The sequence below is a fragment of the Anarrhichthys ocellatus genome, unplaced genomic scaffold, assembly GCF_004355925.1.
Source record: "Anarrhichthys ocellatus isolate YVR2014 unplaced genomic scaffold, GSC_Weel_1.0 scaffold12, whole genome shotgun sequence".
NCBI lineage: Eukaryota > Metazoa > Chordata > Actinopteri > Perciformes > Anarhichadidae > Anarrhichthys > Anarrhichthys ocellatus.
This window is the reverse complement of record NW_022280042.1, coordinates 8,450,760-8,477,088: the sequence shown is the minus strand read 5'-3', so window position 1 is coordinate 8,477,088 and position 26,329 is coordinate 8,450,760. Positions and strand designations below refer to the sequence as shown.

At 44.2% G+C, this 26,329-nt stretch overlaps 1 protein-coding gene across 2 annotated transcripts in view; it reads right to left on the bottom strand.

The window, feature by feature from the left end:
* Window positions 1-26,329, bottom strand: part of LOC116386305 (nck-associated protein 5-like) — a 112,421-nt gene that overhangs the window by 68,609 nt on the left and 17,483 nt on the right. Inside the window, exons 1-2 of one of the 2 annotated variants that reach the window (XM_031852399.1) lie at window positions 24,298-25,056; window positions 7,011-7,084 (exon numbers count right to left, since the gene is read on the bottom strand). In XM_031852399.1, coding sequence (XP_031708259.1) covers window positions 7,011-7,084; window positions 24,298-24,375 — 152 coding nt within the window. In that variant the 5' untranslated portion in view covers window positions 24,376-25,056. Of the gene's footprint in view, window positions 1-7,010; window positions 7,085-24,297; window positions 25,057-26,329 lie in introns of those variants that run through there. The other variant, XM_031852400.1, reaches the window with a different exon arrangement.

Here is a 26,329-nt window from a genome sequence, read left to right as displayed (position 1 = left end):
GGTGTCAGTGACAGATTCCACTGTTTGGAAACACTCGGCCGCCCACACAGCCAGCCTGGCTCCACGCACACGCACACACACACACACACACACACACACAGTTAGCATTCCTCAGGGAGGAAGGGGGGGGCTGGACGGTAGTGGTGGGACAGTGGCTGGAGCAACGACGGGTCGATATGGATTCGTAATGGGATGCAGGGTGGTCTGAGGGAAAGAGATGCTCGTAGTTGTGGTTGTGAGCGCGTGTTCGTGCACACGCCAGCGCACACCGGAAACGTGCGAGTGTGAGCACCTTTGAACTGTGGTGAAGAGTAGCCTCGGTTAAAGGGACGCTAGTGGTTGTGGTAGTATGTGTGCAGTGGTGGAAGAAGTATTTAGATTCTTTACTGAAGTGAAAGTAGCAATTCAGAAATGTCAAATTATAACTATGTATCCTGTTACTTTATGTAAATTGTATTTTGGGAGCTTATTTGTGGAAGGCTTTATCACATTTATGCATTTTATTCTTTTCAAGTCTTTTAAAGACCAACCTGGCAAACATCAACACAATCAGTGAGAAAATGACTCCAGAATGTTTTTCATAGTGCCGTTTTTCTATTTATTATTCAAACTGGACTTGATGGTTCGTATTTTATCACAGTGATATCTTTGGTCTAAAGCCTAAAACCACTTATTCTGGCCCCTTTCAGAGTGTTAAATTATTGATACACTGACATGTAGGCATCACGTTGATAGTGTAGCTGGTCCAAATGGAGCTAAATTAATTTGCTTTAAGCTCCAGGGTAGTTTAATCTGTTGCAATTAATCATATTTTAAGAGCTTATCATATATTTTGTGTCAGATAAATGTAGTGGGGCGAAAATTATAATATTTCATACATTCCCTCAAAAGTAAACAAGTAGTACTTTGTTACTCTGTGTGGTTGAATGTACGTACAAACATCCTATCCAGGGCTCCAGCCATCCGCCACACTCTCCTCAAAGACATTTATCCTCTGCAGCTTGATCTCAGATGAGCGACCAGGGGTGACCAGCGGGGGGGTTATTACTCGACCAGTCTCGGTGTGTGTTCCCAGACAGACATTAATCACACAGGAGGAGAAGAGGAAAAACTTCGTTCCCTTCCAGTCTCTCCAGCATGCTGAAGACGATCAGCTCGTACGCTGTGTTTAAGCTTAGACAAGCTTCTGAGAATAGCCATTAAATGTCTGATACAACCGAGGCAAAGTAAGGGGTGCAAAATCATTTGGAAACACATCAGAGGTACTATGGCTGGTTACAATCCATCCAGGAGATACTTAGCTGTCAACATGGCGAGACTCTTTTTGGGAAGGGGGGGGGGGGGGGATGCTTTCTGCATCAAGACGAGCAGAGGAAATGCCAAGCTGTAGACAGGCAGTGTGTATGTTTACCCAACACAGGCCCACTCAAGATCTACACAGCTCAAAACGCCCAGACAGATGCAAATCACATGATGGGTCACGCTGCAAGAGTCCCTCCAGAGACGGAGAGTGTGTGTGTCATTTAACTTCTGTGTGGCAACGTGAAGAGTGTAATACAATGAACGCGATAATGCACCTCTGTCATGTTTCATTAGGCAGGGGGGTGGGGGTGGAACGGGGATGGTGGTCCAGCGATACATCATTTTCCTATTTGTGAGGAAAAAGTCATCAAGACTGGAACAAGCAGGATTAACGTTCCTGGAGTTAATCTTTAATTAATCTTCAGAAAATCTTTAGGAAAATACTTTCCTTGTGTGATTATGGTAAACAAATGGGGCTATTATAGCATGACTAATGTCAGTGGTATCCTGTACCTCACACTAGGGCTACTGTTAGTTCTAGTCAAATTAACACCACATTTTTACAATCACAAAAGCCTGTTGTTTCCCTTCACAAGGAGGTCTTTGCTTTATCGTTTTTTCCCCATTAGCATTTACTTATTTCACTGCTCACATAATCACTATTTAGTGCCATAAAGCAACCAAGCAGAGTTAGTAGTACACAATGAAAAACATAGATATATGCTGACATTTGGGTCGGATAGATTTGAATCGGCAATGGTGGTTGTTTAACAATGAAGACAACAACTCAACCAATGACCGACAACCATGGAGGTAGCTGCTGGAGGTAAATACTGTGGATGCAACCACTGTGACTTCCACCAGCCAAAACCACACAGGATCTATCAACAATCCAAACCACACGTCTTATCTCTACGTGAGGATGTTTTCCAAATCTCTCTGCAGCACACATTAGTCAAAATAACTTGACGCTTTCATAAGCACAAAAGGAGCCATAGCACATTCTCACAACAACGATGCAGATAAAACAATCTTTTCATTGCACAAAGGAGAGAGAAACTCAACAGAGGCCAATAGACCTGAATGTTGTGCGAACCCTCGTTCAGCTGACGATGCCAGAGTGACTGGAAATCAGATTAAAAATGTTATATTCTAAAACAATGCAGAATAAAACTGCTTTTCCTACAGAACAAGACATTCAAATTAGTGCCTAAGAACTCAGTTAACAACAGTGGTAATTAGCTATTATGCAAGACTGAAACAGCCTCAGCTCTTAAACACAGCTAATTGCTTCTAGGAATGCAGATAATACCCCATTCAATCCAAATGCCAAGAATACGTGTCACAAGTCCTATAAAACAGTGCATATGCATGTTGCAAAACCACTAGAACCAAAATAAGAGTAGTAGACAGCTGCTTAGCTGGTGGGGGGGGGGGGGGCAGGAATAGCATATCACTGGAAGACTCCTAGTGTGCATGGGAATGCAGCTATGAAATGACCTTGAGGAGCATCAGTAAAAGGCGTCATTAACCCATTCGATTAACCTTTTCCTCTCATAAGCTTCATAAAACTGATGCATGTATTTTGGCCGAGCCTGGACTTTTGCGCATGAATCAGGGCTGGATCGCTTGGCGTTTACGGGACTCGGGAGACGAGTGCATCCAAAGCCAGACAGACTTAGTGAATCTTCGTGGAGATAAAGTGGCAAGCGTCGACTTGTGTCAGATGGCAGCAGCAGTGTCACCTCCTCGACTAATTGCTTCAGGGAGTTCATCATCATGTTAACTCCTCACCGACGGTGAAAATCAACAAGATGCTACTCCATGCTAACAAGCAAGCTAGATGGTAGATGTTACTGCATTGCTTATTTTAGAAAAACACAAAGAAAATCTTGAGGAAAACCACCCACTGATTTTCTCCGTTTCCAAATTCCACCAGTGCCTGAAGGTTTCACGGATTGATTTATTTACCCACTGAAGGCTCCTTTGAGATGTTTCAGAGTCTGGACTCCCGGGCCGTAAAGTGACCTCTAATGGATGGATTAGGCTAAGTCATTCACTTCAGAGGGCACACAAATATACTTTGAGAGTGTATTAGATCTCTTTGGAGCTTAGCATGATCAAATTATTGCATTAGACCGGTCAACTTATCCAATTAAAGTTGTAAAATGCATGGCTCTCGCCCAAGCGAGACGGCAGACCCTTGGGGCGTTGGAGGGTTTGCGGGAGGCTATCCGCCTCATCGACGGGGCAGCCCTCGCCACATACTTCAGCTGGGGATTACAGCCTTTCATCTTGCTCAGACTGCCGGCAGCACACAGGCGTCTTTGAGGCCAGATATGCCTTGTAGTAACATCAGCAAGGTCCAGATTTGTGAAGCTGTTTCCCAGCTCCGTGCGCCTGTGGTCTTTTTCTCCCATGAGTATGCACACACATTTTTCCTGCCGTCCTCTTAGGAGTGCAAGGACATTTTTTTCCGTCAGTCCCCCAACTGACAAATTTAGGGGAACACTCAAAGTCACTCAAAGTGCTTTTAGAGACTTTTTTGAAGTCTTAAACCTCAGTTGAAACAATTGTTGCCATTTGTATTAGTTGCTCTGTGATATTAAAAGCTTAAACAATTAGGAAATGTTGGAATAAGATTATCCAAATGACTCAAAGGAGTTATACTGTACTGATGATGGACAGACATTCAAAATAAACTTTAAAAAACAGCAACATACAGTCAGGTTTTGATAGTTGCTTTCAAATTCACAATCCAAAATCCAACATTTAATGTTAAGCAGTTACAGGAAAAAAATGATCAAGTTTCAATTCAACCCACTCGCAAATTCACTTACACAAAGAAAGTCCTATTAGCTATAATCCCTCAGATAAGCGCTCATCTGATCTGACCTCCACTCTCTGCCGTCTTCGAAGCACCGTTGCTTTATGAACATGACAAATAGCTTATTGATCAGCAGATGTCGTCCCAATGTCCTTTCGGCTTGGGGCTGCAGCTGCAGCCGCCTGCTTCACGCAACCTGTCCCAAGCCCCTTGGTTCTCCAGCTGAGTTCCCCGCCTCCCCCTCCCCACCTCCCACTCGCTCCATGCGGGGCCCCCTGCCTGCCGGCCACCCTCCTCATCCCTCCAAGGTGTGGAAGGGGTCACAGACAAATGCCATCTGCTCCGGCAGGCAGAAAATAGCAGGTGAGACCAGCTTCGGGCCATGTGACCTGATACTGGCCACACTCAACCCACTAAAAACAAGGTCAGGAGAAGATTCAGGGAAACACCAGCTCAGCAGAGTTACAAATCAAGAGTGGGATAATATGTGGACGCAGAGATAGAGCGGGAAAAGAAAAAAAAAAAATCTAATCTACATTGTTTTAATCCACAGGGAAGATTACACAGTCACGGTGCCTTGACACAGCAGCTTGTCAGAAAGAGGTCATGCAAACTAACTCCCCGCCCGTCATGCTTTTTAACGCTGCAGAACATCCATATGTCACTCGTACACATGTCTGTCATTCAGCAGAAGTCTGTAATAAACTATTTTCCATCAATTTACAACTATGTGTCGCCAGCATTTCAGAGCCACCACTAACGATACTGTAAACCTTTAAAAAGACATTTCATCATACTTAATGATTGCAAACAAATACTGAATAACTGGAAACCCGGGGTCAGCGTCCTACTGTACGCTGCATCGAACGTTGCCAAATTAGGATTTGCTCCATCTGATGTTGACACTGTGCCGCTGAGCCTTTGTTTCCGTCTGTCAAGGACGTGGTCACATTGAATAGAGGGAGCAGGAAAGCCCGGCCAGCATCCCACTGGGGTTTTGTGCTTCATCGAGCAGCGAGGCTGCGACTGAACGCGAGGGACTGTGTGTGACAATCTGTGTGTGCGCGGAGCTTTAGGATGTTGAGGATGCAGCAGATGCTTCTGACAGACAATCACAAACAGAAAACTATCTTTAGTTCATGTATTCATGTTTTAAAAGATCTTTCGTTTTTCAACACCGGCAACCTGTTGATTTGAAATACGCTCCAATGTTAGATACTTCATCTTTTATGGCTCAGAATCTCCCTTTTAATAAGAAAAAACAAAGATGCATGTTCATTTGACACAACGGAAGGGATATTTGAGATATCATTAGTAACTCCAAAATGTAGTCTGGTTTAAAAAGAAGTCATGACTGTCAAATCTGTGTACTTCACCAGCATGAAACTACCCCATAATATGTCACAATGAGAGACATGAATGCAGTGGGTCACTGGGTCACGAAGTAGGGATGCAGAGAACCAGAGGAATGTAAGGGCTTCTCTTTCTCCTATTGACGGATTGATGGGCCCCATATTCTGAGGGGTGGAGGGAGACATCTATAGCGTCGTGAGATGCTGCTTAATAAGGGGAAGGAGGCGGGTTTTTTTAGTCTCCGTCTATGTTTTAGATGAACAAAAGCCTTTGTGAAGTCATTTATCACTGTCGACACTGAATTGACCGACACTGGAAAAGAAATGTGTACAAATCCTGCCTGGTGGTATGGTGTTTCTGAAAACTGTGCCTTTCAAAGACGTGAGGGATTTTAAAGCACTGGCTGAGTATGTGCTGGTTTCTTTACAGGAGGAAGCACTGATGCTCAGTGGTAGCTGGCATTGTCACCATATTTAGCACTTACGTGATGGACTCTGATCCTTCTTTTAAAAAGATTCACTTCAAATGGCAAATCCTACTTTCAACTTTCAACTGAGTTTACAGCAGACAGCTTCTCCCTGGGTGACAGTAAATCCAGCTTCATCGGGTCTACGAGGAAGAGGCACATAAACCTCCATCTAAAATTCAAGTCAATCTTGTGGAAAACAGGAAACGATAAGCATTCAACCAAATGTCAAACATGAATTACAGGGCTGATCGTGGTTAAGACAGCCACTCCAATCAACGGGAGCCACTACAAGTTCATGGCTTTGAAACCGCTTGGTCCTCTGGCCCAAACGCAGGTCAGTCCCTCCACAGACACTTTGGTCTTTCTAAGTGGCCATTAGGTCACTCCGGGTGTCACCAAAGATGACTCCCCTATGTTATAAAGAGGGGTGGGGATGACATAGACGGGAGGGTCATTCCTTTACACATCACTTCCTTTATTAAAGGGCTGCCCTGGCCTAGTAAAGGGGATGGTCAGTGGTCATCCATCCCCCCCTAGCCACCCACCCTGAGACCCTTTTACCCCTGTGTCCAACCCCCAGCCCCTCTCTGCTCACTCAGGGGGAAAATTACTTTGAGCCGGGGGAATATATCTCCATTGAGATGGAGAGAGGGTTGTACAAAAGAGGGTGAAGTTTAAAAAATTGTCTCTTCTTTTTCTATGGGGGCAGTGCATCGCTGGAAGGGCTAGAAAGATAGGAGCACGGAGGGGACAAGGTCATTAGATTGCCATCTCCATAAGCTCTTCATTCCCATTGTCTGGGCAAATCTGCTCCGAAGGACCTCCATGAGAAATGCCCCCAGTCAACCCCACACTGGGACCAGAGTCTCCCCTTTGTCTGCCACTTTTTAGTGTGCTTCCAGCACAAAAAGCATTTCTCAAGAACAGCGTACAAAGCTTGTCTCGAGCTCAAAACCAAACAACATTGTTCTGCTGCCTGCGGTCGAGAATGGATTGCAGGCAGCTGCTGATGTCCTACGGCAATAAAACATCTGCCCAAATATCTTAGGAACCTCTTACCTTCGGACATTTCGGCGTTCCTCGTCAAGCTGCTTGAGAAGCTCGTCAATGCATGTGTTGGCGTCCATGTATTCCTGCCAGGAAGAGATGAGAAAAGCCAAAAGTAAACAATGGAGTCAGTGTGCAAGCGCTCACACTAAATATAGGTTAATTGGAAACTCAGGCGAAGTCAACCATGATCCTAAACATTGATGCTGTATAATCGTGTCTGGACTGTGCATTTCCTCCACTTTGTTTTCATAGATGTGTGAAGAACAGAACAGAAGTAGTTTTGAAAAGGTGTGATTAATCAGTTTAGTCTCTCTTTCTCTCTGCGTGTAACTCCAGGAGCAGCTCTGGGTAGCGGCTGGCCCAGAAGCAAGCCCAGCTGTGTAATGTCAGCTGGGAATAGCCCACACTCACAAGATGTGTGCTACTGAGTTACAGCATGGACGAAATGAGCTAAGGCTAAGAGCAGAATGGAAAAAACAGATGTCAGGATTTCTTGGCCATGGCCTAATGATTTGCCTTATAGTGGTCCGACTACATAAAGCAGAAGGGGGAAGTGCATCTGTAAGAAATAGGACACATAGTACCTCAACCATCTGGGTTTTCAGATATTTGAGGTCTACCTACAGTACATAACACAGCCAGTTGTGACTTGCCGCTGTCAGATCAGTGCGATCTAAGTTTCAGACTAATGAATTAGATGTTAGCTTGACAGCTCATGACGCATCTCTTGGGTAAACGGTTATCTCACCGGGACAGATGCTCTTCATTGATTTCTAGACAGTCTGGTCATGTGCTCGCAAAGTCTAATTGAATAATGGGGATTCCCATGAAGAGGTCACAAGTCCTGGAATCTCAGTCTACAAGGAAAAGTAATATCTGTGAGCCATTTATTTCTCTGCCCTCTGTTTAGACCAGAAAGTACCCATAACAAAACCTTCTCTCCTATTCTGTTTTTTATATCCCCTACCCCCAAGCATCTGTTTTTCTGTGTTTCTGTTGTAATCTCAGTTCTCTAATTAGTCGATGGCAAAGATAAAGCCCATCCGTGAAACACAAACGGATTCTTTTGAAAAATAACTTTTGAAAACACAAGAAACCAAAACACAAACACTGTGCCTCCAGCAACCTTTCGGAGGACCCCTGTTGTTATACCCTGAAAATGAAACATTAGCATGTGTGCAAATAACAGTATGTCTATATGGAAATTAAACTTTTGGAACAATGAGACTTATCAAAACAATGCATATTTCTGGGGAATTTGTGGATCGGGTGGATAAAATAACAGAGCCATATTACCATTTAATGCAATCATGAACAGCATCACAACAAACACAAAATCTCTCCACAAAATACGATACGCGTTTACAGGTCACTGTGTATCTTAAAGCCTTTATCACAGCTGAAGAACTTCTAATTATTTGCCATAGACAGATTCTGACCTCCATATGATCCACCTCTGGGGCCTGACCAGACTTAACCTCTTCTTCCAGTACTTCTGCCATCACTGCATGAGCTTTTTTTAACCTGTGGCCTCGAGAGAAAACTCGCATTAGGCCAGATGTTATGAAGAACAAGCTCTGGTCTAAATACAGTAAGTGCAGTTGGTTAGTGTCCCGCTCCTCCCAGGGTGCCGCTCTCTCCCACTGCTGCTTCTCAAGCATTTATCGCACTTAATCTCACTTCTGAGACCGCCACTCAAAGACACCCATCACCACCAGCTCACCCCCGATTCCAGAACATGGCAGAGGCCGAGGCGTCCTACCGAGTCGCCAGTCAAGGGCACTTTGGGTGACCATTAGGCAAATAGGACCAACGCCAAAGCACGACAACAGATCGATGCTGAAAAGTGTGGTGCAACATTTTCCAATTCCTGTCAAACTTTCCGCTATTTAAACAAGAAAGACATCAAGTCCTAATCTCTCCATCATCATCATTAATATTGACATAACCGGTGCGATAAATCCTTCATGTTTGGAAGGCAACCAATTGCAGTGTTAAACAACAGTGCCCCAAAGCCATCTGCTAGTCTCAGAGTGCCACTCACACCCAAGCTGGAAAGCCATTAGCGCTCAGCTAAGTTCCCAAAGTTACATTTACTGTTGGCTCCAACAGCAGTTAATCAATAGCAAAACCACAGCAAATCATTCTCTTGGTGCTTTTTTGAAGTTGTCCTAACTTAGTGGGTGGATGGGATGAAGTTGTGAAATCTTTGTCTTCCAAATATCAGACAGTGGTGTTCTGCAGTAACAGCAAGCCTCGTGCATTATTAAATACAGAATACAGTCAAAACAAGCTTCATTCTCACTCTGCCATCTCATCAAGAAAAATGTGTGACTTTTTTTCTCAAGCAGACAAGAAAAACAGTCTGGGGTAAAACGTCCCTCTCTGAAAGACCATTAGCAACACGATCCCATAATGAGTTCGGCTGCCGCACAAAGGGGAACCTTCTTCGTGAGAGCCCCATGTCAGGGGAAATATTTACAGGCCACATCAAACGTGAAGTAATGCTGCCTGAGTCTGTGTTGTCATCGCGTAGACCTCTCCTAATGACAGGGCACTGAAATAATCCTCAGCGCACATGAAGGAATGCAGAGAATGCGGCGTGCTTGTTGTCATGTGAAATGGGAGGGTATTTAAAGCATGACTCGTATACGTAATGCCGCGTGTTATATCTTCAGCCAGGCATTATTTCTGACGGTTTTACGGCGCGAGTGAAAGCTGCACGGTTCCCATGAGGCCCAGGTACTCACGTGTAGAATGAATTTACTGACTTGAGACTTTATCGGAGGTACATTTCTCAGGACCAGTGCTCTCTCGCAACTGCAGTACAGCCCAACAATTCCTTACAGTGGTTAAAATGTCCTGAGAGCTGTAAGCTCTTAAGGAGTGCGTAATCACCTCCAAAGTACACTAAATCATAAAGAGGCATTTAAAAACTCCTGATATACTTTCCTTGACAGCAAGAAGAAGTGCACTCACAGAATATACCTTCAAGATACTTTTATAATATTTTATGTTTCCCAAAGTCAATATGCTCATTTTCATACTAAGCACAAAGACCTGGTAAATTTGATTTCCAATTGTCATTTTTTTCAGGAACTTTTCATTAAAAGCTAGTATTTGACATACAGACATACATACATACATACATACATAGTTATGATGTGAGCAGGGGCTAAGCTATGGTTAACCTGGCAGGTAATGTGTTTGCTGAGGTTCCTCTATGACCACAGCTTCTCTGATGTTTATCCGCCCATGTTTACTCATGTGTGTGAGAGCGTTTGATAAGGACATACTCAGCAGCTGCAGACGGCTGAGCCCCCCCCCACCCCACACCCGCTTCCTGCTCACATCTAGTCCCCTCCAACTGCTCGTGTGCCTTCATGAAATTTTAAAATACGAGCACCGTCCCCCACTGATTTGGCACTGAGGAGCAGGGATGGAGGAAAAAAAAGGACACACTTCTGTTAAAATCCACACTGACTGACACACAAACCAAATGCAATCTGTTTAAGATCAATGGTCCAGATTCTTCAGTAATAAAACATCAGATGCATTATTCATCCACATGAGGCCGACTGGCACGCTTTGCTCTTCCACACATTCTTAAAGATTAAGAGGGATGGAATCACATTCTAGACTATGTCTGGTTCTTATATAGTTCTCTTTGGAGTTGACTGGAAAAAAACAAATAAACCTTAAGCTAGATAAAACTCTGACCTACTGGTGTCGAGGTCAAGGTGCGTTCCTTGCTATGAGGAGTTCCCTCCACCACCTTGATGTGTCAAAAGATCAGAGGCTGGCGTTACAAATAAGACACCTTGTAGCCCCTGAAGTGAGCTCTGGGGTCAGGACCCTGCCAAAGACACAACCTCTTCCCACTCCATCCTCAACCTATCTCTGCTTGCCACGAATTTTGCACATACCGATGACATGCCAGCGTGGCCTCTGGGACTTCAAAACCAACTGCAAACCCTGAGCTGCAGGTTTGACAGAAAGCGGAGCTCTCACATGGGCTCCTGCATGTCAAAGGTTATGCAAATAGAATGTAAGATTCCTCTCTGAATGTATTTTTATGGCACACTTGAGAATGAATTACGACAGTGACTTTTCAAGGTGTTGTGGATATATCACATCTGATATGACTGTTAGTCTTGGCCTCCTGCCAAAGATACGCCTAGGTTTGCAGCCAAATACTCCTGCCATCCAATACTCCAAAGTTTATGTGCACATTGTCAGCAAAGATGTACACGTAGCAAATTTAATCAGCATCAATGAAAATGTATTCCCGTATGCCAATGTAATTCAAAATGACTGATCCTATCATAGCGAGGTAATGAAATAATCAGCATGACTAATGGTGTCTGCCTGCAGATTTCTTGAAACCTGCCTCTGCTTGTAGCAGGTCTCTGCATATCAGCCAGCCTCGGTTAAATTCATTAGTCTTATCAGCATGTTTTGAGGCTCGGTTCAGATGATCCGTCGCTCAGAGGTCTTTACTCACATCCCAAAGACCTGGTGTCATAGTATCAGTCCAGCCATCAAGCTCTCATATCCTCAGAGCCTGATAACTCAGCCGATAGCCCTGCTTTTTGTCAGTGGAGAGGGCAGCTACTCAGGTTAATATGTGTGATTTTTCAATTGGGAAAAAGACACTAACATCCGTGTGCTGTCAGCTTGATCTGTGACTTGGTGTCAGGGATTGAGGGAATCTTGGATGTTTTTGTAAAGCAGCAGGCTTGAAAAGAAGGACGACTGTTTCCTGGATCACAATAATTTGATGGATTCATAAAGGAAGATGATTGGTTCACGTTCGCCTAACCGCAGCCAACAATCTTTCGCCAAGTGTTTTAGTCGCCTAACCCTAATCTTATCCTTAAGATTCCAGTCCAGGCAACACCACACATCCACTGATTAAAACCGATCAGCCGGCCACGTCTTGTTTTTTAGATGATGAAGATGCATCGACTAATCAGTGATAAATGCATTTCCTTTCCTGGAGCTGCTTCGAAATAAGCCACCTCCTGTTCGGTTTGCATCAGCAGCATCTTAACACAGATCTGACGGTGAAAAGACAGTAAAGTAAACGATGAGGAAATAAAAAGTAGTACTGGATTCAATACATTCATTCCCCTGAATCTCTTGTGCATGGCGGCAATTTAACACTGGAATGGCAAACTCCACCATAAACTATAAAAACTACTGCATGGAGAGGTAATTGCATGAAAAATGGGGTGTGATTTCAAGAAAATAGTAAAACATTTACATCCTGCCTAAACCTATATCTTAACCATAGTGTTTTTGCCATAACCACGAACTTCCAATAGAGAGTGTTGGCACTGAACATCATCCATGCTTTTGCAGAATCAATGAATCTATCAAACTATTTTGAAGACTGAACACAAATAATCAAGGCCCTTCCTACCTCAAAATGAATGAACCGTCACTCAATAAATGATGGTGAAATTGAGCCGAGCACTGTACTGCTTAATTGTACCTAGAACCTCAATGACTGTAGAGCTGTGGAGACCAACAGAAGCCGTATTGAGTAGAGGACATCCGTGTAACAAATGCCTCCAGTGAGCAGGATGTTCTTCATCTGCCTACCTGCCTCGAATGGAGGAGTGTCGGGGAATATGGATTACTTGAGATACAAAAGGGAGCTTGTTCATCATCTAGGGAGAGTTTCAGCAGTTTGGGTTATCTGATGTTCTTCCTCCAGCAGCACCTACGGCCCGGCCCAGCCCAAACCAAACATCAACACCTCGACACCGTCAGGAATCCAAATCCCCGCAGATTATCTTTCCAAACATTGAGATACGTCCAACGCTCAAATAACCCTCCGTCTGTTTGGGCTCCTCCTCTGCTCTTTGGCTTTGACAGAGTGAGCCATTCATGCCTGTTGGGAACAGTGGCAAAGCTGTTCACCCTGTAAATCTCACAGGGGAGAGTTGAAAAAGTAGCCGAGGAATAAAATACATCGGACCTGACATTGCTATTTGATCACTTCCACAGAGCTACCTGTGTGGACGAGCGGGTGAAGGTACGCGAGTGCATGCATGTGCAGTTCTGACTCGTTAAATCAAGACAAGTAGGTAAATGTGGGTGGCAGTTGCTTATGTTTCAAAATAAAAAAAAATAAAAAAATCTATCCCTCTCTCCGTTTCCTTTGTCTCTACAATCTCTCCCCTTTCTCTTATGCTCTCAGCCTCAGTTTTAAATCTGCAAAAACACACATCAGGGAGGAGCGGTCGAGGAATGCTGCTTTTAGGAATAAAAACAAATACACACCCGCCGGTGCCGATGTTTCCAGACAGGATAGGAATCGAGGAAACAGGGAACGTACAGGGGGTAGAAGTCTGCGGTGCGCCCCTGCCCAGATTTTTACAAGCCTGGGGGTTGCTGGGTTTTATTATCATCTGGGGGCCAATATTCAGCCAGGTGTACTTGGAAAGGGAGGGTGATTGGCGATGACAGAAATGAAAAGGAAACCTGGACCTGGCAACCCAGAGGAGCACAGGGAAAATAGAGAGGCTGCTGTAAGGGAGAGAAAAAAGCCAGTGAGAGAAAAAAGGATCTGAGAGAGGAGAACAACAAAGAAATGGGAGGACACCGAAAATTGGAAAGAAGATAAATCCTCATCTGTGTTGACAGACTAGAGAGGAGAGCCAAAGGGTGTCAACAAACACAGGCCATTGACTTCTCTCTAACTGATGAGCAAAGTAGCCAAAAAGCAGTACAGTGTTCATATTTGATGGTTTAATTCAATAACCTCAATCAACATTATCTGTAAACCTTTCTAGGTGATTTCAACGATTTAATCCAAACATCAGTGAGTCACAAACCAGAGGAAAGAGACAAAGAGCAAGGGGAATTAGACTTGGGACAGTGACAGGGGAAGGGGCAGATCAGAGCAGAGAGCTGATATTAAACAGATGTTGGTTGGTTCACAGGGGGAAGTTGGGCTTCTGTTTATGCAGGCTTTGACAGACAGGCGCCGCACCTAACGGAGCCACACTGTAGCTGAAGCATTTGCGAGAGAGGGCCGATCGAGTAGTGATGACTGTGTTCCTTCACGGGAAATTAGGCACGTTACAGATTGAGTAAAAGGCCCTCGAGAGGATCCATTCAGCATTATCTGCACCGTACAGCTCACCTCTCCAGCGATTCTCGCCTCTTCTCATTACAGTTTGATGGTATGCTTTGTGTCATCATGTTGGCCAGTGCTTACTTCACACTACGCTTTAGTAGCTTTGTTCCAGCTCACTGGTTTGTCAGCAGTGCTTTCTACAGGCCCAGGATTACACTCCGATACTGTAAAAATGTAAGCACAGAGCTCTGACTGATAAACCTAACTGATGACATCAAGAGAAACAATTAAATCACTACCGACTCAGCCAAAGCTCAGCTTTGAGGACAAGAAAGGATGAAACCCACAAACACAACAAAGTCTGTTCAGCGACAATCATGACTTCCAAGCGTGTGTTATACCGAGATATGCATTTGTCATATTCCCTGACATTTCACGTGCATTAGCTCCAGGCCTCAGCTTTATCAGAGCTTCTCCGCTGTTTAATCCAGAGACTGATTTATTGACGGGGGCCTGTCTGTGTGTTGAGTCTGCCGAACCAGGTGCCGGGCAGATGTCGAGGCAAGCGTGGAGGCAAAGCGTTGCATTCCTGCTCAAGAAAAGCATTAATGTCAGCTTGTGATTTTCTTTTCTCCGCGTCTTCCTGCCTCGGGATGGGGAGTGGAGATAGCGCCTGCAGGCATGCAAGCAACCATAACCGTGGAAATGGTAATGTGACAAGAGGACGCGGTTTGTTTGCGCAGCTGTCATCCCAAACCCACCTGTGCCAGTCATGCTTATCAGATCCACATTTTCTATCTGACCTGACAGCGACGGAGAGCAGATCAAGATACAGTGTGGTGATTTGTTTTTTTAACATGGGGGAGGTAGAGGAATAATAAGGAGGAAGGTGAAAAGATGGGTTGTGGTGACTTTTGACCTCTCCTGCAGGACTCGGTGCAATGATTATTCCCATGGTCATAAATTATTTCTGTGGCGATGCACAGGGAGCGATCGCCGTGTTTATGCTCGGCGCATCTTTCTAGGTCAACTGCGGGGGTGGCAGCAGCCTCAGGGTTAACAAAACAGGCTTGTGGCCAAAAGGCTGCCCGTTTGATTCTGAGGGCTAAAGATGTGCATGGGGGGGAGTGAATGAGTGATGCACACACTTCCCCCAAACAGATTCGTGCCCCTGACCAACACAGTCAATGGAGATGCCCAGTAGCCTACATTACACACTGCAGCAGCCATGATGAAGATGGTGTAAATTTAGGTAACCCCCACCCCCAAGGCACTGCTGTAAATAAGATTGTCCTTATTTAACAGGGGAAGTTCACTAATACATTTAAGTTTAACAATGCCTTCTTTTGTGCATGTTCACTGGAGCTTCCATCTTAAATTGCCCTAAATTGCTGTGCTTTTGATAGAAACACAGTGAACATTTGAGGATCACAGGTAGTGGACTTTATTTTTAAAAGGGTCAGTGTAAACTGATATTATCAGCCATATAGCAAGCCTGCAAAGTAGAGAAAACCTGCGGTAAGCCTGTCCCTCTTTCACATTGTCATTTGACCTTTTATTAATATTAAAACATATGCATTAATGCAGCTTTAAAGTTACAGCTAAACCAAATAACATACAACTTGAACATGAAATTATGTTTTACTTTCAGCATGCAACCGCCCTGTAGAGTTTGCAACCGTTTGTGACACCTGATGCCGCCACCATTTGCATGTAAAACAGGCTCCTTTATAGCAGACAGACTACAAAGCTCAGTGGAAGTTAATTTGTTCTTATATTTCAGTTCCAATGTCAGGGCAGCGATTTTGGCTTGAAGAGATCGTCTGAACCCGACTTTAGCTGCATCTATTTCATGGGTCAATGTGAACAAAGACCTCTCAGTGCAGCGCACTCCGTCAAGTGATCTGAGAGAGGACAGAGTCCAATAATTCAACAGCATAAAATATTTAAATCGACCATCATCGACTTTTGAAAGGCATTATTGAAGCCTATTTCAGGGGGCTTTTTACAGTCAGAGCTCATCCACATTGGAAAGGAATTTTAATATGAATCTGGGGCCAACCGCACACTGCATTTACACAGTTAATGGTACTAAATCCTTGTTATCATCTCAAGTGGAGTCTTATTTTTAGCAGCCATATTTGTTTTATTTCTTCCAGATGGGAGTTGGGGAAGAATTTGACATGAGTTTCTGTTTAAGCCTCTCAAACGGAGTGACATCAGTGGACTTGAATACTCGCTTGTCACGGGATTGAAACATATTGGATTTCTCTGTGTAGAGAACTTTTGAGGGCCCCCCGAAAAAGTATGAAACAGCGTGTCAAAGGTCTATCTGATAAATAAATTAAATTTCCATCGTTATCATAACCAAGCGCCCTAACAGGAGCCTCAATTCAGATATTTGTTTGTATAGAAATGTTGCTTTGTGGGTTTCATATCCTGAGACGTTTGAGATATTTTAGGATCAGAATGTGATAATTACGCTACTGTGGGAAAATGTCGCAGAGCAAGGACCTGCATTTCCTTTGCTTAGGCCAGCTATTTGCTCTTACAATAACAGTGTTCCATCATTATTATTTGTTTACTCAGCTAACCCTCTTTATCTGGGGCAGGCCCCTTTTAGTGAATGCCCTCGCATTCTCTGAACCCTCTGGAAGCCATTGCTCAAATTGGGGCCCTCCAACAGGCTGATTGAAGTGAGAAGCGACTTCATTTGGAGGGGTCACAATAGCTCACCGTCAGATGCCCCCTACCGCTGAAAGCATTACCTTCAGCATGCGAGCCGTGGTGTTCTACATGTCCTGTGTGATCGTGGCATTGTGCGGGACAGGCTAGGGCCTTCTGCATTGTTCCCCTCATAGGTCAGAAGATGGAATGACCACATTGGTCCTATTATTTATGGAGATGAACAGACGACATATTCTCCCCATGGTAGGCTAAAAATGTCTTGTAGGGACAACAGACGTGGAGATGAAACAGATTTATTTTTTTCTGCATTTGTTCTGTACAAGTGATCAACAGATTGAAGGAATATTTCCCCCACAAAATTACCATATATCATTCATGTGGACAACATTGTTTTTCCTCGCATGCCTCCGTGGTGAATATAGAGTAAAGCATGAACAATCTCACATTTGAGAGTCCGGACGAGTTTTAAACAGTTTTAAATAGTGAGGTTTTAGCAAAGATGCACGTGTTTAGGAAGTAGTGAGCATGCGACTGGATGGATGAGAGTTGTGTGTGTATATCCATTTGTAAATGGACGCTTTGATATAGCTTGATATTGGTTTCATGAGGGAACAAATTGCTATTTACTGTATCTTTGTGTTGCTGGTCAGCAGCCGATACCTGATCACATTGTTGGTGCCATGAGGCCTGAAAGGGACTGACTAAGTCCATCTGAATGGAAGCCTGATGAGAAAATAAAGCGCTTTCACCATCGCCTCCTTCCAGCATCAGCTCAGTACTTTCTGCACATAAGAGGTCCATTTACAGTGAAACTTAACCTGAGAGCATTCAGATGCTTTCCATGGTCCCAGTGTAGACATGCAGGAGTCCAGCCATGCAGGCAGTAGCGGAAGTGGGTCAGGGGGGAAGGCTTAATAATGCACTAATTCAGCTGGTTCGACTTGAGTCTCATAACCCCCTCTCCTCAAAGCTCAGGCAGGAATGAGACAGAGGACGGGCAGGAAGACAGAAAATCCAGGAAATGCCTCCAAAAGGAAGCATGTTTTTATGTGATTGAACTGGTGGGGCTGAGTTGTACTGCAATATTTAACAAAGAGTAAGTATGGACCGCTTTATTGGGCTGTTAGCACTTCTGACCCATTTACTGCAAATTGATGACAACCCCAAAGACATGAACGTAATTAATAATCATAGGAATCATGTTTGCTCTGCATAATTTCCTGTGGAAATCTCCAGCTCCTCCAGCTGTTGTGCCAGATGGAGGTTGAGTTGCAGCTCGATAGCCCGCTGGCTGCCACGGGCTCCCACAATAGCCCCTCAGTGACCACCGTGACCACACACAAAGACAATCGTTGACCACTGACACGTCAGACAATCAGCCCTGAGGGTCAAACGATCCTGTGCAACGCATCCCTCATTCAATCCTGCTCACCTGAGGCTCAGTACGCCTCATAAAACCCCAATCACTCCTCTGATGTCTGGCTACTGAGAGAGGATCCCGGAAAATCATTGAGCGCCACAAGCACATCACCATAAAGTTGAGTTATGGACTCATGAAAGGCATGCAGATCATATTATCTCTTTAGAAAGTGACTGAGACTCAATAATGTGAATGGCTCCAGCCAGCCGGATGACTCAGACAAATGTTACTACATGCAGATGATATTGATTCTTCTCATGGATCTTTAGTACGAACAGCCGGCCTTTTCATGACAAAGAGCCAAGCATCCAAATTACTTCATCTCGAGAATCAATGAGTGATATTAAAGGCTGGAAATGCAAAACAAAGAAATGTGTATTATGTCATGTAAACTAGTACAAAGTTTTGATTCACTTTCATTTAAATTTGTTGCAAAATTTCTCTGTAATCCTGTTGGCCGGATGAGGACGACGCCAAAGGACTTTTAGCAGCGGGTAATTGGATCTGCAGAAATGGCGAATCTTCCAGCCGGCAAATCTTTATAATGGTGCCCCATCAAACAGCTCCGGCATGAATTTCTCTCTAATCGTAGTAATGGCTCTGTTCTGCACCACCTATTGATACTTGGCATTTGAGATAATGTGTGGACAGTGTTATGATGAGCGCTCTCAAGCCCTGAGATAACAATTCAGTACGATGTGGAAATGCAAATTGCAGGCTTGATTTCTAACCTGCAGCGAGATTAGGAAACTATACTGTGTTAGCAGGCAAGGAAAAGATCAACACAGTCACCTATGGGCCCCGACAGCTCCCGACTCCTCAAACAGTGGGAGTGGCATGAAGGTCACTGCCTCCCGACTGAGGCGGTGGTGTAAGTGGAGCCGGCAGGCGGATGTGGTGAGCTGGACTCTACTCAACTCCCTCTTGCCGACTTTTTTCGCCAACTGGAGACAAGGCTAGCATCAGCCGCAAACGCTTCTGACAGAGCGCATTAGCCACGTCAGAGAAGATCAAGTTCCCTGCAGACAACACCTTATTATAATGCAACACACTGCAGCAGTTTGAGGCAAGGCAGATCTCTCAGCGTTTGCTGCGTCCGCTCTGTTGCTGTGTTTGCATATCATCGAGTTCCAGCGCAGGATATTGTGGAGAAACATCGGAGGGATTGCCTCATGCTATGAAAATAACCACTGGACGTTTTCTTTAAAACATGTCAGACAGAATTAAACCCATTTTCTCACGATGAGCAACAAAGACCAGGAGGGTCAGAGGCTACACAAACTCTCTACCCACCAATATAACACTGAATATCCAACAAAAACACAATAACTCGCATCAAGTGGGTAAAATTGCCCTCAGTGCTTTCTGGGAGATGATAATAACTCATTATGAGACAGAATTAACAAACTTCCACATGGGGCTACAGGCTTCCCCTTAGGGCTCCCACCCTGTGACACATCACACAGCCAAGCAGGTGATCTTTTGTTCAGAGGGGAGATGATGACTCACTATGTGTACACAATGTGAGAGAGAGAACAGGCCAGAGAGAAGCAGAAGGGATAGCAAACAGAGTTTGAAACCAAAATGAAAGACAGCTGTGCTGCAGGCTTTTCCCCAGTGTATAGACAATATACAGGAGCACTGTTGTATTGTGTCTAGCTCTGCTGCAGGGAGCTGACAGGGCCTTTAAAGCTGCAGAGCTGTCTGTACTCGGAGGCTGTCATCAATGGAAAAATTACAGGGGACCAGAGGACGGTCGGTCAGGGCCGGGCCACAACCAGCTGGAGCACCTGGTGTTCACTATTACACACAACTACAGCCATGTGAGGTGACCACATGGAAGCACACACTCACCTGGCCTGTTCAGGATGTATATTTGCTCACACATGAACAAGCATTGATAGCGTATTTGAGTTGACATAAATGCATACGCAAGCAGGCGCACACACATCCACACACACTGAGGTGAGACACACTATGTGCTTTGTCATTTTATTAAAATTTTTTGTTTACGAAGAAAACTGAAATTTCAAGACAACTTATTTCACTAAATTTGAGTTTTATCCTAAACTCTTAGTTTCTGAGCAAAACGCCAACAATGTTGCCAAATGCCATTTTTTTGTAGCTGCGTAGTCACCGCAGTGAGTTGGCATTTCACTTCAGATTTTATAGACTGACGCCACCCAAACTGCTCTGTTAGAGGAATTGGGCAACAGTGTTTGGGCACATTATCCACCTGTCACAAACATGTGTGATTTGTAGTTGTTGGAATGGGATGAATATTGAGCAATACGTGAAACCAGATCATTCACCTGCACATGATTAAATCCAAATCAACCTCAACCATTTTTGGGTGAATGAATGTGTCTGTCAGCAGTATCTGTAGGTAGTTTCCTGTAAGAGCGGCTTCTTTCTCATTAGTGGGAAACCAACATTCAACAAAGCAGACACCTCACTCTCTGCTGAGCAACACAACCTGCCCAGAAACCAATGTTGCGCATTCACCGTAGCATGAGTAACAACATGACCTCAATATTTCAGAAGTGTGCTTGTGTGTCTGTTTGGGGTGGAAGCTGTTGAGGCGGCGGTGGTGTTGGGAAATTAATCCATGCAAAGCTCTGAAGCTGAATTTCGGCTGTTGAAAGCCAATAAGGCGGTATCAAAATGAGGGCAGAGTTAATTAATCATCGCAGCTTCCTTTTTATGGCCCTCCCATGACTGTCCCGGGGGCTTGTGTGAGTGTGTGTGTGTGAGCCACTGAAAGCAAGGCAGGGAAGCAGGAGGGTGGTGCAGGTTGCAGCTGGGGGATATTAGCATAAAGTAATGTGAGCCAGCAGACTGCTGAGCTCCTGTAGGCCTGATGCAAAGCTCTCAGGGAAAAACAGGAAACTACCGACACCGGCTTTGTTCATGGACCACTGACACTAAAGACAGTAAAAACTAGATTAGTTTCTGATGTTTCACTGATTAAAAACAATATCAAACACCATCTTTTTTGTAATTCAATTTCAAATGCGATTGTGGCTGAGTGGAGAGCAGGGCCGTCCTTCAATCAGGGGTTGGATCCCCGGCTTCAGCTCCGATAGCCGAATGTCGATGTGTCCTTGAGCAAGACACTTAACCCCAAAATTGCTCCCGTAGCTGCGCCTACGGTGTAGGTGATAGAATCTGAATTGTAAGTCGCTTTGGATAACAGCGTCTGCCAAGTGACTGTAATGTAATTTAAATGACCAAATCAATGATTGAATAAAGTTTTAAAAAATGTTAATGTTATTTATCCAGAGAATTAATAATTTTGTTTCACAAGAACTTCTTAAGCCGTTTCGCAATTAGTGTCAATGTGTTGCAGCTGTGAGCTGCTCATCTCTTTGTGCATGGCAAGGTGGCTCGGCAACACAAACAAAAACAAAAGTGTCACTCATTCATTATTCTCCAGACGCTCAGTAAGTTGACATTTCAGACACTTATGAATCATCATCATTGTGAGTCATCACTGCCAGGTGTGCTGTCGCACGGCACTCATTTTTGCACAACAAATGTGACGCATTTGGGCTCGTTAGTAATCATTCCACCCGTCTATGATGGCTGTCAGGAGATCCCCTCCTGACACGACTCCAATGTCTTCTTTCTACCCCTTTTTGTTCCCATAGAGTTTACAAGGACATTGAAGTCCATGAACGAGTTCAGAAGGGAATGATTGCAGCAATCTCAATGTACACATTGCTTTGACAGGCTTGAAAAAATGTGAGCATGTCCTTTAATTGTGTCACTTTTGCAGTATTAACACATTACAAACTCAAAACAAACTCAGGATTAGCAGATATTATAGAAGTGGGATGGAGCTCATGCTCTGCTGAACACTTTCATAACAGTGTCGGCTTGGAACTCCATTACTACACAATCACTTTGACAAAAAGTGGAAAAAAATGTGAAACACAAGCCGTCCCCAGCAAGATTCTGCAAGTGGATATTAAAATGAATGTAAACCAATGGCTGCCCTAAAAGAACTTAATCTAAAATCAAATGGTATGCTTTGGATTATGTACTTATTAGCTAATGGGTCGGAGCATGAAAAACATCCTCTTAAAAAGAGAATTGCTTTGCGGTGACTAAGTCATGAGGAGTGGTGCATTCCCTCCTCTATTCTTCTGTTGCCACGGGCAGGTTGAAAAGGCTTTTATTTTGGCAGCACAGTCTCAGCCGGCTGAGGATGAGAAAAAGCACTCTTGGACTTTTAAGGTTGTTTGCGCAGCAAAAAAAGTCTGCATTCACTTGTGGCCTCGGTGCACGTAACGCTCTCAGTCAAGCCATAATAAAAGCAATGTAATCAGGAGAGAGTCTCTTGTGGCCCTGACAAAGCTTTATTTAGTTTGAGGCTTTGAGTGCAGCCTCAGTGCAGACAAACATCACAGAAATATGATGGACAGTGCAGAACATCAGCCATAATGCCAACATCCATGGCACAATGCATTACAGCCAAAAAGAAAGAAAGAAATCAGTCCTGAAGTAGTTTTGCTACATAGAACAGGCTGGAAAAAGGCTCACACACACACACACACACACACACACACACACACACAGACAGACACACACACACACACACACACACACACACACACACACAGAGAGAGAGATTTCTAAACGGAGCACAGGGAGTGATCTGGGCACAAGGAGAAGCGAGCGAGTGAAATAAGATGGAAAAATGCAAACATGCATCCCGGGCCTCTCCAGCTCCTCGTTGTTCGCCCCCCCCCCTCCTCTCCTCTCCCCCCTCTCCTCTCCTCCACGAGCCATCAGTCACTATCCAGCTGCTGTTAATGTAATTAGATAAAGGATATATGGAGCCTCGGAGCTCGGCCAAGACATTTGTCTGCATAATTGTGTCCATGCGGTGGCAGAGGCTAAGAACGCCAGGATTTCCACAAAACACCTCTGGCTCAATAATTCAGAAGAAGTGGAGGGAAGAGCGAAAGAAGGAAGGAGACTTGGAGAGAAACACAGATAAAATAATCCATTTTCTTTTTTTTTTATCTTGTGCTGTGTTTCCAAAAGAACACAAATTACGTCTTCTAGACAATCCAATAATACGAAGCACTTACGATATCATTTCAGCCGTACCCGCTCCAAAAAAATAAAAATAAATAAAAGAAAGTCATGAATCAAAGCATCTTCACACAGAGGTGATATTTTTAGATCCTGCTGTTGCTACACATTCAAATCTCAGTTTCTCCCCCAAGCGCACACACAATCATATCAACGCATACACACCGCTCATTAGGCAACCTGGTAATAAACTGTCAAATGTCACAATCCATCTCAAGCATATGTGCAGATGGCAGGCAGGTCTCCTGATTCAGACCGTCTGGAGATGTATCGGAAAACATGATGCAAGCTGGATTCTCGCATACAATTAGTGGTAGTCGCAGCTTGTCAGCTAGTGACCTACATATGGAACATGGAGAGATCGCTACACTCTGATGCGCCACACAAGAAGTCCTGTATTCAGTCCAAAAGGCAAAGCCTTCATTTACTTTTCCTATAAATTCCTCTTTAGAATTGGTTTTATATTAGACAATTAATCATTTAGTCTTGTGAAATGCACCAATTTTGTTTAACCAAAAGTCAAAAGATATTCAATTTACAGAAAAGCAAAGCCGCAAATTCTCACATTTCAGGAGATGGAACCAGCTAATTATATTTTTTGCTTCGACTTCAACATTAAATCAATTATCCAAAATTGTCAACCATTTGTTTCAACACAAAAAACACAAAAAGGGGTAAATATTGCATGCACGCATCAAATACAAACTTGTACTTCACTTGCTTCCTGATGAACATTAACTTTCCCTTCACCGACCCTCCCCCTCGGCCTGCACCTCTCACCCTGGGCAATTCCTGTCTCCTGTCTGGGGCACTAGCGCTGTAGGTGGTTGTGGATTTGGGCAGACTGGAAGGCAGGATGTTAGCCTGATTATCACCCAGTCAGACCTACTTGCAGCTCCAGACAGCCTGCCTCCTGCCCCAGATACCTCCTAGACGGATAGAGGGCTGGAAGGGATGGAGGGAACCGGAGGGGAAGCGTATGGACCGATACTCACCGCCAGCAGCTCCAGCAGGGGAACGTTTCGGATCCTCCCGCAGACCGACACGATGCCGTGGTCCAAGAACTGGCTCATCCTGCGTCCGCTTTTCTCATCTGCTCGCCTTCCTCTTCTTCCGCTTCGTTCGCCTCTTCTGCCCTAACTGCCTTGCTGAGTCTCAGCTGCTGCCTGCCACTGTGTGCATGTGTGTGTTTGGCAGTCTGTGTGTGTGTGTGAGTTGGAATGATGATGCAGCAGGCAGCCTTGGCAGCGAAAAGCCTCGTCTGAATTCTCGTCTCTCCTCAGCAAGGCCACATCAGCTCTTGTCAATATTTAACCAGCAAGTCAGCTCGGATTAAATCACCTGGGCAAGACCAACTGCGGTTAGCTGCCCGGGAGAGCGTGCCAGTTTTCATGCGTTTGTGTGTGAAGCAGCGACTGGCTGGTATTTGTGAACGCATGTAAGGACATTAAACTTTAACACGAGTCAAGACAGGAGTTTAATTCAGACTCCAGGGCGGCTGTTTCTCCTCTTTCTGAGACTACAGCTCCTGTCCAAAACTCACACTCAGTCATGATGTGGCTTCTGAACACTGGCCGCTTTACTTATACTGCTGCTGCCGCCACTCGGGGAGATCTAAGATAATGTAAAGACAGACTTGGCAGTGAAAAAGCTTAGAGAAAATGTGTGTGTGTTCATGCAGCTGACTGGCAGAGCGACAGGAGTATCAAACAGCCAATGAAAGGGCTCCTTGACTTTTGCCTCAGGAGTGTTTTCCCCTGTCTCCCTGTGACCGCAGCGCTTCAGTTTGACATCAATTATGTCATATGACTTGTGAGCTCTGGCACAAAGAGAGAGGATCCTGATCCAACTACTTTGTACTTGTCAATACACTTTTCACTGGGAAGACATGCGAGTCAGTGGGGGATAAAAGTGGGAGGGCAGTTCCTGTCCTAGTAAAACACTATCTTATTTAGTTGGTGATTTGTTTTCCAGGAACTTACAATGAAGAAGCAAGCAGAGACTGACAAGACCCAAAGCTTTGGAGCTTCAATATCTACTATGAGCTACTTCAGGGGAGGTTCAGTCTTAAAGCGGCATCTCCCAACATAAGCAATGTTTTGTCCTGCGGAGAATTGAGCCCATGACCTGTGTCTAGCACTGTGATTGATGGCAGTTGAGTAACAGGTGGTGCTCCTGCAGATTACTAACTCAGTCAGCAGGCGCCTGGGCAAGGAATTTATGACAGTCGCTTCACAAGCTACCCAGGTAACGCAGGTGTAAAATCAACGCCCAGCCGTGAACGCATTCCAGTAAGTGACTAACTGTTTTCCATCAAAGGGCCATGAGAACTTAATTTAATAAGAAAATGACGAAGAAACTATTGTGCAACCAAAGTGTGCTTTCACTACTATTGAAGATGAATGGTTGGATTAGAGATAATGCCAATGTCATCTGTGCATCAAACTAGTTTAAACTATTATATAATGGCAGTCAACCATTTTAAGCAGAAGACATAATGAGCATTCTATCAATTAAATGAGCAAATATGTCTATACAATAAGATTGTAATATGCATCCATTGGTGATTTATGAACGCTTCATTTGTCAGAGAGAAGACCTCATGACACTAATACCCATATAATGATTTTGGTCTGGGATGGCCAGAAAATTGAATCTGGGTTCCGAATGACTGACTATTTAGGTAATGCGTCCTAAGCAAGTGAGATGGTCCATTTATCAAAGCCTCAACGAGATTAATGGTAAAATAATATAAATAGAATTTAACAAAATAAGGGGAGTTATTGTGGTTTGGAATAGCTGTGAGACTAAGCAAAGGTCGAAATGACTAAATAATTCATATACAGTGGGTACGGAATGTATTCAGACCCCTTTAAATTTTTCACTCTTTGCTTCATTGCAGCAATTTGCTAAAATCAAAAAAGTTCATTTTATTTCTCATTAATGTACACTCAGCACCCCATCTTGACAGAAAAAAATAGAAATGTAGAAATTTTTGCAAACTTATTAAAAAAGAAAAACTGAAAT